Source organism: Stegostoma tigrinum, chromosome 7 (genome assembly GCF_030684315.1).
Source record: "Stegostoma tigrinum isolate sSteTig4 chromosome 7, sSteTig4.hap1, whole genome shotgun sequence".
Lineage (NCBI taxonomy): Eukaryota > Metazoa > Chordata > Chondrichthyes > Orectolobiformes > Stegostomatidae > Stegostoma > Stegostoma tigrinum.
Window position 1 is genome coordinate 104,016,691 of NC_081360.1, and position 14,682 is coordinate 104,031,372.

At 46.9% G+C, this 14,682-nt stretch overlaps 1 protein-coding gene across 2 annotated transcripts in view; it reads left to right on the top strand.

The window, feature by feature from the left end:
• Positions 1-14,682, top strand: part of tmbim1a (transmembrane BAX inhibitor motif containing 1a) — a 75,133-nt gene that overhangs the window by 44,893 nt on the left and 15,558 nt on the right. For both annotated transcript variants that reach the window (XM_048534770.2, XM_059647596.1), the window contains exons 2-3: positions 7,269-7,574; positions 12,919-13,025. In XM_048534770.2, coding sequence (XP_048390727.1) covers positions 7,322-7,574; positions 12,919-13,025 — 360 coding nt within the window. In that variant the 5' untranslated portion in view covers positions 7,269-7,321. The remainder of the gene's footprint in view (positions 1-7,268; positions 7,575-12,918; positions 13,026-14,682) is intronic.

Sequence of the window (14,682 nt, forward strand, 5' to 3'; positions counted from 1 at the left end):
ACAGAGAGGTGCAAAGTCATAGAAACAGGTTAAATGAGTGGACATGCAATGTTATTCATTCATTGAAAGCAAACCAGAAGATTTTGTGAAAGTTGTTTGAGACATATAAAATAATCAGAGGGTTAGATAGGGTGGATAGGGAGAACCTTTTTCCTAGGATGGTGACGGCGAGCACGAGGGGGCATAGCTTTAAATTGAGGGGTGAAAGATATAGGACAGATGTCAGAGGTAGTTTCTTTACTCAGAGAGTAGTAAGGGAATGGAACGCTTTGCCTGCAACGGTAGTAGATTCGCCAACTTTAGGCACATTTAAGTCGTCATTGGATAAGCATATGGACGTACATGGAATAGTGTAGGTTAGATGGGCTTGAGATCGGTATGACAGGTCGGCACAACATCGAGAGCCGAAGGGCCTGTGCTGCACTGTAATGTTCTATGTTATGTGTAAATGTTGAGGTTCAGAGAAGTGTGGTATACTTGTACAAGAAACAGAGAGTCAGTGTGTAAGTTCCAGCAAATAATTGCAAAAACAGATGTTATGTTGGCCTTTATTGTGAGGGGATCCAAGTACAGCAATAAGGAAGCCTTGTAACGACTATATTGGGGCAATTAATGATCCCACACAGAGAATCTTTTGAGGAATTTGGAACCCCATAGTTAGAAAAGTTGAAAGCTGGAGCAGGAGTAGGCCATTCGGCCATTGAATATGCTCATGGTTGATCATCCAACTCAGTCCCCTGTTCCTGCTTTCTCCCCACACCCTTTGAACTTATCTTGGAGGCAGTCCAGTGAATGTTCATTAGATCGCTCCCTGTGATGAGCGAGCTGCCCTGGAATGACAGGCTGAGGAAATTGGGTTGATGTTCTTTGGAGTTTGGAAGAATACATAATACATAATGTGTACAAAATGATCAGAGGTACAGATAGAGTGGACAGCCAGAGACTTTTTCCTAGGGTGGAGGTAGCTATTATGAGGGGACATAGTTTTAAAGTGAGTGGAGGTAGATACAGGACAGACGTCAGAGGTAGGTTCTTTACTCAGAGAGTGGTCGGGGTGTGGAATGCATTGCCGGAGAGGGTAGTGGAGTTGGCCTCATTAGGGGCATTTAAGGGGCTATTAGATACACATATGGATGATAGTATAAGTCAGGGGTGGAGGTTAGATAGACCTTAGATTTAGGGTAAAAATCCAGCACAACATTGTGGGCTGAAGGGCCTGTACTGTGTTGTACTGTTCCATGTTAATACAAGATGACCCCATTGAAACCTGTGTAGCTCTGAAGGAGCATGACTGGGTTGACACTGGGGGGGGGCTGCCCTACCCGGTTGGGGAATTTAGGACACAGGCACACAGTCTCAGGATAAGGGACTAATCATTTCGGACTGAGGTGACGAGAAAGGTCTTCAGTTGGAGTGGTGTGAATCTTTGAAACCTCTGTCCCACACAGTAGTGGAATACTCCATCGTTGAGTATATTTTTGGCTGGGACAGACACAGTTTTGGGGAATTGAGGGAGATGATGAGATGGTGAGCAAGTGAAATTGAAGTCCAAGGCCAGCCAGTATCGTATTGAGTAGTGGAGCAGGATTGATGGGCTGAATGGCCTACCCTTGTTCATATTTATTGCATTCTTGTTTTCATGGCAGGTGGAGTACACAATAGATAAATGTGAGGTTAGCCACTTTGGCTGGAGGAACATAAGTGCAAAGCATTTCTTAAACGGCAGTTGTGGATGTACAAAGGGATGTTCATGCGAATAAAGAACAGGAAAAGGTCACTGTGCCCTTGAACCTTCCCTGATATTCCATACATTCATGGTTGGTAAGGAAAAGTCAGGGAACAATAGAGCCTAATATCAGTGGTGGCTACATTATTTTAAGGGATTCTGAGAGACAGGATTTCCATGTTGCTGGAAAGCCAAGGACTGATTCGGGATAGTCAACATGGCTTTGTGTGTGAGAAATTCTGTGTCACTAACTTGATTGAATTCTTCTGAAGAAGTGATGAAGAGCATTGACAAAAGCAGAGCGGTAGACAGAGTCTACATGGACTTCACTAAGGCGTTCATCAAGGATCGTCATTGTAGACTGGTTAGCAAGGTTAGATCACACAGGATCCGGGGAGAACTAGCCATTTGGATGCAAAATTAGATAGAGGGTAGGAGATACAGGGTGGAGGGTTGCTTTTTGGATTGAAGATCTGTGACCAGCAATGCGCCACACAGATTGGTGCCGTGTGCACTGTGCTTTGTCATTTTCTATAAATGATTTGGATATGCATATAGGTGGTATGGCTAGTAAGTTTGCACATGACACCAAATTGGTGGTGCAGTGGACAGCAAAGAAGGTAACCTCAGAGTACAATGGGACCTTGATCAGATGGGCCAATGGGCCGAGGAGTGGCAGATGGATGAAAGTTTTAGCAAAGATCTATAGCTCGGCTTGTGGGTGAGGGTGTTAACTTGCTCGCCGAGCTGGCTTATTCTTGTTCAAACGTTTTGTCACCATGATTGGTGACATCATCAGTGGAGCTTCCGCTGAAGCGATGTTATTCTACTCGGTTTGGAATTTATACTGTCCAGTCTGTTCCGGTGAGTCCTGTCATTACTGGTTTGGATCAGTGTGGGTTTGTATATGGGGTCCCATTCCATATGTTTGCTGATTGCATTATGGGTGGGGAATCATGCCTCTAGGAATTCCTGTGCGTGTCTATGTTTGGCATGGGCTACTGCGCTTACCTTGCCCCAGTTAAACCTTCCTTGCCTGAATATTAAGTAGAGCTTGTCGTGTCGTTTAGCTGAGAGCTGATGATCGTGTATTCCAATAACTAGTTTCCTTCCTGTCTGTTCAATGTAATGTTTGTGGCAGTCATTGCATGGTGTTTTGTAAACCACATTCATTCTGCATGTCGTGGGAATGAGGTCTTTAATTCTTCTGAATGTTTGTCGGAGAGTGGCTGTGGGCTTGTGGGGTACATGTAGTCTGGTTTCTAAGGTTCTTAAGTAGATTTGTGGCATGGGTTGTGGATGCTATGGTTGGTTGGCTCATCGAGGTGTTTTGTTAGTTTGCAGACGTTTCATTACCCTGCTGGGTAACAACATCAGTGCAGCCTCCGATGAAGCGCTGTTGAATTTTCCCACCTAGTATTTAAACTCTGAGGTCTGTTGGATTTGATTACCTCGTTTCCAGTTCCTCAAGGAATTCCCATTCGTGTCTCTGTTTGGCCTGTGTTAGGATCCTGGTCTTGCCCCAATGGAACTGCTGGCTCTCTTTATTCGTGTGAATGGAGAGGAGTGAGCATTGGCTGTGTCTTTTTGTTAGTTTGTTCACAGTGACCATCATGCGCCCTTTGTCTGCTGTTAGGGTTATGATGCTTTTGCCTTTCTTGAGTTTACTTAGTGCTCTTCTGTTTGTGTTCAGGTCGTCCCCTTTGTTCCTTCTGTGTAGTGTAGGGATTATAGTTTGGGTCGGATGGCTTGCTGTGTTTTGTCTGAGAGTTTGTAGTCTTTTAATGTATTCTCCAGGGTGGCCATCAAGCCTGCTCTGTTCGCATCTTTGTGCTTATTGTTCAGTCTGCATAAGTAGCCCACAGCCACACTATGACAAACACTCACAAGGATTAAAAACCCCGTTCCCACAACACGCGGAGCCAATGTGGTTTATAGAATACCTTGCAACGAATACTACAAACATTACATCGGACAGACAGGAAGGAAACTAGCCAGCAGAATATATGAGTATCAGCTCGCAGCAAAACGGTACGATGAACTCTTCTTAATATTGGCCCACTCGGACAATGAAGGTCATCAATTTAACTGGGACAAGGTAACCATAGTAGCCCAAGCCAAACATACACATGCACAGGAATTCCTAGAGGCATGGTTCCCCAGCCACAATGCAATCAGCAAACATATAGAATGGGACCCCATATACCAACCCATACAGATCCAAACCGGAAATGACACGACTCACCGGACAGTATAAATTCCAAACGGACTAGAATAACAGCGCTTTGTTGGTGGGTCCACTGATGATGTCACCTAGCATGGTGATAAAACGTATGAACGAGAACAAGGCAGCTCGGCGAGCAAGTCAACACCCTCAGTGGCAGATGGAGTTTAATTTAGATAAATGTGAGGTGTTGCGTTTTGAAAAGGCAAATCAGGGCAGGACTTATACATTTAGTGCTCGGGTTCCGGGAAGTGATGTGAACAAAGACCTTGGAGGAGCAAATTACTACACATACTGGAATCTGTACTGAAAACAGAAAACGCTGGAAATCACAGCAGGTCAGATAGCAGAGATAATGGGAACTGCAGATGCTGGAGAATCCAAGATAATAAAATGTGAGGCTGGATGAACACAGCAGGCCAAGCAGCATCTCAGGAGCACAAAAGCTGATGTTTCGGGCCTAGACCCTTCATCAGAGAGCATCTGTGGAGAGACAGCAAGCTAACCTTTCAAGTCTGGATGACTCTTCATCAGAGCTTGGTATGACCTTGGGGTGCACGTTGAAGGTGGAGTCGCAGGTGGACAGTGCAGTGAAGAAGGCATTTGGTGCAGTTTGCCTTTATTGGTCAGTGCATTGTGTACAGGAGTTGCAAGGGTCATGTTGCATCTGTACAGAGCATTGGTTAGGCCACTTTCAGAATACTGTGTGCAATTCCGGGCTCCCTGCTACAGGAAGGATGTTGTGAAACTCGAAAGTGTTCAGAAAAGATTTACAAGGATGTTACCAGGGTTGGAGGGTTTGAGTTATAGGGAGAGGCTGGATAGGCTGGGGCTATTTTCCCTCCATTGGAGGCTGAGGGATGGCCTTACAGAGGTTGATAAAATCATGAGGGGCATGGATAGGGTGAATAGACAAGATCTTTTCACCATGGTGGGGGAGTCCAAAACTAGAGGGGCATAGGTTTAAGGTGAGGGGGGAAAGATTTAAAAGGGACCTGAGGTACAACATTTTCAGACAAAGGGTGGTGCGTGTATGGACTGAGCTGCCAGAGGAAATGGTGGAGGCTGGTACAGTTACAACATTTAAAAGGCATCTGGATGGGTACGTGGATAGGAAGGGATTAGAGGGATATGAGCCAAATGCTGGCAAATGGGGCTTATTTAGGATATCTGGTTGGCATGGACGAGTTGGACCGAAGGGTCTATTTCTGTGCTGTATCTCTCTATGACTCTATTACCTGCTTTTGGGACAGTAGCATCCAGATGAGGTAGAGAGTAATAGAGAATAACAGTCTCGCCTGCAGCTGACCCTGGGACTCTGAGTGATGCACCACCGACACAATGGAACTGGCCTTGGTGTGTGGAAAATTTGACATAAGAATATTTGCTGCAAATTGCTTTGTGATGCCTGTTGGGAATTCTGGTGGAAGGGCCTCTGCCTGTGAGATTCACTGTGATAATGACGGGTGGCTGAGCGAGGGCCAGCAAAATGATGATTAGATCTCAGGAACGTCCACTGAGTGGGATCCCAGAGTGAAAGCGTACACTGTGGGAGGCTCTGGTCTGACCTTGTTTCTGTGTTTGATTGTGGGAGATAAGGCCTAGGCGCTTAGATCTTATTGTTGCAGCTGAGTGTCTGGCTGGGCACCAGAAAAAGGCTGGCACCTTCTTGGAGGACTGCAGTCACACCCAGACAGAAAAGCAGCAGTTTTCCTCCCTTTGCAAGGACGGACCTGCATTTATCTAGGAACTTGCATATCCCAAAAGGCCCTAGATAAATGCAGGTCCATCCTCGCAAAGGGAGGAAAGGTATGTTAGCACATCCCAAAAGGGATCTGCAGTTTTTGAAGTCTGTTCACTATTGTACTGAAAGGAACCAGTGATACACAGCAAGATCCCACAAAATGAAGTGTGATGCTGAGCAGCTTGTTATTATGGCTGAGCTTGGCTGAAGTTAAAATGCTGACGAAAACATGAGGGATAACATCCCAACAGCTCTTCCATTGGCTGGGTTGGAAAAGCAACAGGAGGAGGCCATTCAGCTGCCCCCTACTCCACTGCCCAGGTTCAGGAACCCTCCTACTCCGAGCTCAGTCCGTGCCCCAACCCCGCTGTGTTCACTCCCTGTGCCCCACCCCCTCCTGACCTCAGTTAGTAGTCCCCACTTGGAGCTCAGTCCCCGGCCACACCCTGAGAGCTCATTCCCTGCCTGCCCCCCCAGACTCAGTCCCTGTACCCACCACTTGCCCTGGCCCCACCGCGAGCTCACTCCCTGGCCCCACCATTCTTCAAGTTCAGTTCCTCACCCCCGAAGCTCAGTCTCTGCTCCCTTTCCCCCCAGAGCCCTGTCCCTGCCCCCGCCCGCTGAACTCAGTCTCTGCTGCCCCTGAGTTTAGTCTGTGCCTTCTGAAAGAACAGGGTTATTGCAAGAGCCCATTTAGCCCCTCTTATGCCTGTTACCCAGGAACAGGAGGAGGCCAGCCTATAGCTGAGCATGTGTTAATCTTACTCTGAGCAATTTCCCTTTATTCATGTCACTGTTTCCTTTTATCACTTGAAAAACTTTGATTAAATTACCGCATTTCTCAAAACTCAAAACATGTTCGTGTGACTGATTCTTGCAACCATTTCAACAGCTCCAACATTGATCAGGTGAAGTTGCATTTTCATCTGGACGGACAAGGGGCAGCAGATACATGGGAACACCACCCCCTCCAAGTTCCCCTCTGAGCCACTCACCATCCTGACTTGGAAATATATCACTGTTCCTTCACTGTCACTGGGTCAAAATCCTGGAGTTCCCTCCCTAAGGGCATTATGGGGTTGGAGTGGTTTGAGAAGTCAGCTCATTGCTGCCTTCTCAAGGGGCAACTAGGGATGCTTAATAAATGCTGGCCCAGCCTGTCATGTCCACACCAGATGCTTGAAGGAAATCAGATCCTCTAGATGACATTGAAGCAGAATCTCTCACTTCCTGCACTTTGTATTTCAGCTCCTTAGGGATAAACCAGGGGGTGGCACTGAGGCCAGAAGTTCATCTTTTTTAAAGCAGGATTCACTGTTTGACTAATCCCAGGAAATGTTTGCTAAATAGAAACAATGGGATAAGGATATAGGAAGGGAAGTAGGAGATTGGCTCAAAGTCAAATGTTGAGTGAACTGGTGCAGATATGATGGGCTGAATGGCCTCGTTTCTGAACTGGTTTAACCTGGGAGTAACAGGGTAAGTGCTGGGTGTGGAATTCAAACCCAGGGCTGGAAACCCAGGAAATAATCTGCCTTGCTCTTAATGCTTTTCATTTTTTATTTGTTTTCTAGATCGTGCGCTGGACAGTAGCTGACTTGGAGCAGGAGAGAGTGTTTAGCGTGCAATGACTCACCCGAGTGCTCCTCCAACTTATGAAGAATCAATTAATCCATTGTACCCACCCGCGGGTGAACCTGGATCCTGCCCTGCCTACCCCCCTGGGGGAAATGCCCCTTACCCCCCTGGGGGGAATGCCCCTTACCCCCCTGGGGGAAACTCTGCTTTCCCATCAATGTTCCCTCATTCAGGAAATCCAATGGGACCTCCAATGATGCCAACAGTCCCACTGAACCCTGCCTGGCCAGGAGGGAACCCAGGTGAGCTGAAAACAATGGGTGGGGTGGGGTGTTGGGGGTTAGTCGGGAGTATAGAGGGGTCGGTGGGGTATGCCTTTTGACCTGGTGGATGGTTTTTAGAGGGAGGTGGATTTTTACCTGGGAGATGGTTTTTGATGAGCGAAATAACACAGTGCTCAATAAGAGATTTAAGATTTCCTGTTGGGATTAGAATATCAACTGCTCAATAAACTTCCCCCTTCCTGAATTCCCACCATGCCCCTCCCATGCTGAGCCTCAGAAATGAATCAATTCTGCTCGTATTGCTAAGGGATTGGTTTCCCTTTCACAACTGATGGAATGAGGGAACTGACCCCTTACATCGGAGCAATGAGTAATTATTCTGAATGAGTCCGAGCACTACAGATGTACAAATGATTTAATATGACATAGAATCTATTATTTTGGGAAGATTGAGTTGAAAACTATGGGATACAGGGTGATTTGGCTGTCTGGATTCAGAATTGGTTGGCTGACAGGAGGCAGAGAGTGGTTGTAGATGGTAAGTATTCTGCCTGGAGGTCAGTGCTGAATGGTGTCCCACAGGGCTCTGTTCTTGGGCCTCTGCTCTTTGTAGTTTTTATAAATGACTTGGATGAGGAGGTTGAGGGGTGGGTTAGTATGTTTGCTGATGACACAAAGGTTGGAGGGGCCGTTGATAGTATCAAGGGCTATTGCAGGCTTCAGCGAGACATCGACAGAATGCAGAGCTGTGCTGAGAAATGGCAGATGGAGTTCAACTTGGATAAATGCGAAGTGATGCATTTTGGAAGGTCGAACTTAAATGCTGAATATAGGATTAAAGGCAGGATTCTTGGCAGTGTGGAGGAACAGCGGGATCTTGGTGTTCAAGTGCATAGCTCCTTCAAAGTTGCCACCCAAGTGGATAAGGTTGTTAAGAAAGCATATGGTGTTTTGGGTTTCATTAACAGGGGGATCGAGTTTAAGAGCCGCGAGGTTATGCTGCAGCTCTACTCCCTGGTGAGGCCACACTTGGAATATTGTGTGCAGTTCTGGTCTCCCTATTATAAAAAAGATGCGGAGGCTTTGGAGAGGGTGCAAAGGAGGTTTACCAGGATGCTGCCTGGACTGGAGGGCTTGTCTTACAAGGAGAGCTTGACTGAGCTCGGACTTTTCTGTCTGGAGAGAAGGGGGAAGAGAGGTGACCTTATCGAGGTGTACAAGGTAATGAGAGGCATGGGTAGAGTCAATAGCCAGAGACTTTTCCCCAGGGCAGGATTGACTGCCACGAGGGGTCATAGTTTTAAGGTGTTAGGAGGAAGGTATAGAGGAGACGTCAGAGGGAGGTTCTTCACCCAGAGAGTTGTGAACGCATGGAATAGTTTACCAGTGGTAGTCGTGGAAGCGGAGTCATTAGTGACATTTAAGCAACTGCTGGACGTGCACATGGACAGCCGTGAATTGAGGGGAATGTAGGTTAGGTTATTTTATTTTTGGATTAGGATTATTCCACGGCACAACATCGTGGGCCGAAGGGCCTGTACTGTGTTCTACTTTTCTATGTTCTCGTTCTAAACTAAGATTTAAAGTTTCCGTTTTCCTAAAGCACACTTTGTTCATCAAGTTTATGTAGAGTCCAAATTTGACCTTACGTAATCTGCGTGGGCAGTCCATTAAAGTGAGTACGCAGTCCCTCGCTGCATTTATGTTACACGGTATGTTTACAGATTAGGGAAGGTGACTTGGTTAGCTCATGTGACCGGACAACTGGTTTGTGATGCAGAATCACGCTAACGTGGGGAGGTGCTGGTCAAATGGTATCATAGCTAGGCTGTCAATCCAGAGACCCAGCTAATGTTCTGGGGACCTGGGTTCACGGCAGATGGTGGAATTTGAATACAATAAGAATCTGGGATTTAGAGTCTAATGATGACCAAAAATCTGTTGTTGATTGTCGGAAAATCCCATCTGGTTCACTAATGTCCTTTAGGGAAGGAAACTGCCCTCCTTACCTGGTCTGGTCTACAAGTGACTCCAGACCCACGGCAATGTGGTTGACTCTTAGCTGCCCTCTGGGCAATTAGGGATGGGCTATAAATGCTTATGCTGTGAATGAATAAAATAACCAGTGTGGGTTTGATTCCTGTACTGGCTGAGGTCACCATGAAGTGCTGCTCTTCCTCAATCTCTCCCTTTGCCTGAAGCATGGTCACCCTCAGGTTAAACCACCACCAGCTGCCTACTCTAATGTAGCAAAGGATTATGTTGACGTTGTCTTTACCATTGAAACATGAAAAATATTTTTTTAATTTATCTGGTTGCTATTTTCTGACACACCTCTGGGCAGTCTGGACTTGAACCTTGACCAGCGGCAGGGACATTACCCCTACAAGACCTTTAGAGTCTATGTTTCATGTACATTCTGTGATGTGTCCAATCCCCAGAGGTTTTCACTGAGACCATTGAGGAGGAACACCCTTGATAATTCCCCCAAATGTCAGGCTGTCCCTCAGTACCCAGCTCTGGAGCTTGGAATGTGCCAGTCTGCAACACACAGCAGCTGGCAGTGAGTTTTGAGCTCAGGCCACAGAGCATCTGTCACTGGCTGATTGTCCTCCCTTTGTCTGAGTGTGTGTGTTCACAACAGAGCACAAAGACCCATGTCACAGAGTTGAGTCAAACCATGGTAAAAGATAGAAAATAAGAGCAGGAATAGGCAATTCGGCCCTTCAAACATGCTGCACCATCCAATATGATTATGGCTGATCATCCAACTCAGTCCCCTGTTCCCAATTTCACCCTGATATTCTTTTATCCCTTTAGCCCTCTGAACTATATCTACTTTCTTCTTGAAAACATTCAATGCTTTGGTTTCAACAACTTTCTGTGGCAGGAATTCCACATGCTCCCTACTCTCTGGATGAAGACATTTCTCCTCATCTCGGTCCTTAAATGGTCTACACTGTGTCCTGACACAGTGACCCATTGCATCTCCCACCTGACCTGCTGTGCCTTTCAGGCAGGATCCTGAAAGAGCAGGGAGACAGGTTCTATCTCAATGCAGCTGCCTGTTGGAGATGGTGAAATGTAAGCGAGGACCAGATGAGGCATTATTGGCCAGAATACAATGGTCAGTATGGTCAACGATTAAACTACCCATTAACAGTGGGAAGATGTACATATTAGAAAACGAGAATTTTCCAAAATTTATTGCCTGCCCCTAATTGTCCCTTGAGAAGGTGGGGATGAGCTGCCGCCTTGAACTGCTGCAGGCCATCTGCTGTAGGTTGACCCCAAATTGTCCCAAGAAAGGGAATTCCAGGATTGTGTCCCAGTGACGCTGAAGGAACAGTGTCATATTTTCCGTAAAGTGCAGTATTGTCGCAAGTGGGTGTCAGAGACAGTGTAAATCTACAGGCAGAAGCTGTCTGTCAATGCCCAAACCTTTCTCCCTAATTCCCACCACCTTCACCCTCATGAGGACCCTCACACTGACCCTTGCCCTCATCCTGACTCTTGCCCAAGCCCCGACCCTGATCCTCACCACGAGCATAGAAAAGGCCCTTCACCCATTGTGGCTGTGCTGTCCTACCTCCACTAGTGTCACTATCGCGCAGTCGGCCCATAGCCTTGAAAGTTTTATTTCAAGTGTTCACCCAAGTATGTTTTAAAGATTTTCAGGTTCCCCGCCCTCCCAGGCAGTGCATTCCAGATGCCTACCACTGTCTGGGAGAAAATATTTTTCTTCAAATCCCTTCTAAATGTCCTGCCTTTCACTTCACCATAATGCTGTGTTGTTCTTGATCCTTCAACTAAGGAAAAACTGCTTCCTATCCACACTGTCCATGACCCTGATAATCCTATACCCCTCCATCAGGGCCTCCTCTCAACCTTCAGTGCTCCCAGGATGATAACTCGAACTTATCCAGCCTCTCTTCCTTGCTAAAGTGCTCCATCCCAGCTGCTTCCTGGTGAATTTCATAGAACATAGAACATTACAGCGCAGTACAGGCCCTTCAGCCCTTGATGTTGCGCCGACCTGTGAAACCAAACTGAAGCCCATCTAACCTACACTATTCCACTATCATCCACGTTTATCCAATGACCATTTAAATGCCCTTAAACTTGGCGAATCTACTACTGTTGCAGGCAGTGAATTCCACGCCCTTTCTACTCTCTGAGTAAAGAACCTATATCTGACTTCTGTCCTATGTCTATCACCCCTCAATTTAAAGCTCCGACCCCTCATGCTAGCCATCTCCATCCGAGGAAAAAGGCTCTCACTGCCCACCCTATCTAATCCTCTGGTCATCTTGTATGTCTCTATTGAGTCATCTCTTAACCTTCTTCTCTCTGACAAAAACAACCTCAATCTGCATCCTTCCAGTGAAATCACATCCTCCCAATAATGCAGTCAGCAGAAGTGCACACAGTGCCCCAGGTGTGATTCAAACCAGGGTCCTGAACGTCTCCCTGTTCTCTTTACCACGGCTGAGAGAGGAAGATGTCCCGTATGCCTCCTTAACTCCCTCATTAGCCTGTCTGGCCACCGTAAGGAATCTGTGGACAAGCTCTATTCCCTCTGTTCTTCTGAGATTCCTAGTCTCCTGCCATTAGAGAGCTCAGAAGCTTCTAGTTAGCTCCAAGATTTTGGAGTGTGGAATTTAGGCCTTTTTTGTTCATGTGTGTCCCTGGCTAGGCCAGCATTTAGTGCCTGCCCCAGTTGCCCCTTGAGATAGTGGTGGTGAACTGCCTTCTTGAACTGCTGCAGGCCATTTGATGTAGGTTGACCCAAAATGGCCCAAGAGAGGGAATTCCAGGATTGTGTCCCAGCGACACTGAAGGAATGGAGATATATTTCCAAGTCAGGATGGTGAGTGGCTTGGAGGGGAATGTGCACTCACTGTCCTGGCTTGGGAGTGTAGCTCTGTTCCTTCTTCTGGGATATTTCTTGCCCCTTTGACTCAGAAGGTGATAGTCAGTGAACAGGAACAACCTCAGCAACCCTGCTCCTTGGGTTTACTGTCCTTTTCCTGCGGGAAGGAGTTGCTTTTTAGGTGATGCCCCTTGTTAGAGAGCAGTTTGGGAGATGGAGTGGTAACCAGGGCAACCTGTTGGGCAGTGAGTGTGTTGGGGACATGGGGATGGAATGAGAGTGGAGGCAGTGTTTTGGTGGTGGGCGGGGAGAGGGTTTGCACTGTCTGTGTGGGAGTGTGCGGTGGTCTCGTGCTCTCTTTATAAGGGAGGGTGTCTCTCTCTCTCTATCTCTCTCTGTTTCTGTCTCTCTCTTTGTCTGGCTTTGTGGGGAGGGTAGTCCCATGGTTTTGTGGAGCTGAATTGATTTGCTAACTCTCTGTCTGTGCAGGTGCCTATGGCAGCTCAGGGGCGGAACCAGAACCAGAACGTGGGAACCAGGGATTTGCTGCTAGTTCCTGGGATGATCGGAAAGTTCGCCACACATTCATTCGAAAGGTAGGAGCCAGAGTGCTGGCATTAATTTGCACAGGAGGAATCAATCCCTGGAATTGTTTCCAAGGGAAAAGATTAGCGGATAGATGTAGTGAGGGAGAAGGTAGCTGAGAGGAATTAATAGAACTGGTTATTCCAGTTTAGGATATGGGGAACACTAACTGGGTTAGCATTTGTTGTCTATCCTTAATTGCCCGGGATAAGGTGGTGGGGAGTGATCTACCAGGCTGCCTTAGTGGAGATGGTTATTACCTGTCATTTGTGTGGTGCACATGTTACTTGTCACTTGTCAGCCCAAACCTGGGTATTATCCAGATCTTGTTGCATGTGAACACGGACTGCTTCAGTGTCTAAGGAGTCATGAATGGTGCTGGACATTGTGCAACCCTGAATGAACATGCCCACTTCTGACCTTATGATGGAGGGAAGGTCATTGATGAAGCAGCTCCGATGCTACCCTGAGGAATTCTGAGTACCTCTTGTGGATCAAATAAGTATTCCCACCCCTGGACTGGGTTGCCAGTCCCACCTGCTCCACAGGTGTGTAATAACATCTCTGAACAGGTTATTAGAAAAATAGGTACCCTGAGGAGTTCGAAGGTGCTCTCATGGTATGGTGGTAGTGTCCAAATCTCTGGATAATGGGTTCAAGTTCCACTTGGTGCAGAGGTGTATAATAACATCTCTATTCGGAGGTGCTGGTGTTGGATGGACTAGAGTGGACAAGGTCAGAAGTCACACAACACCAGGTTATAGTCCCACACTTCGCCTGATGAAGTGCCTGTGCTCTGAAAGCTTGTGATTTCAGATAAACCTGATGGATTATAATCTGGTGTCATGTGAGTTCTGACCCTGAACAGAGATGTTTGATTAGAAAATATGTACCGTGAGGAATTCCTGCAGAGATGTCTTTGGAGCTGAAACGACTGACTTGCAACAACCACAACAATTTGCAATGTGTCAGGTATCACTCCAGCCATAGAGTCACAGAGCGTTAAAGTTATACAGCCAGTCTGTGCTGAACATAATCCTCCACTAAACTAGTCCCACCTGCCTGCTACTGGCCCATATCCCTCCAAACCTCTCCTCTTCATGTACTTATCTAAATGTCTTTTAGACTTTGCAATTGTGCCCACACCCACCACTTCCTCCAGAGGTTCATGTGAACTGCTCTCTGTGTAAAACATTTGCTCCTCATTTCTTTGCTGAACTCTCTCCTCTCACCCCTCCTAGGCAAAAGACAACTACCATTAACCTTATCTGTATCTCTCATGATTTTATAAACTTGTATGAGGTCTCCTCCCTACCTGCTATGCTCCTGTGAAAGAAAGTCCCAGCCTTTCTTTAGAACTCAAACCTTCGATACCGCTAATACCCTGGTAAACCTGTAGCACAGCATTAAGTCCCCAGATACCTATTTATTCCAGTTTTGCCAGGGCTCCCTGATGCCACACTCTGTTGAATGCAGCCTTGATATCAAGGGCTGTCACTCTCCCCTCACCTCTGGATTCCAGCTCTTTTGTCCAAGTGTGAACCAAGGCTGTAATGAGATTAGGAGCTGAGTGGCCCTGGCGGAACCCAAACTGGGCGTCGCTGAGCAGGTTATTGCTGAGCAGGTGCTGCTTAATAGCCCTGTCACTGACACCTTCCATCACTTTAC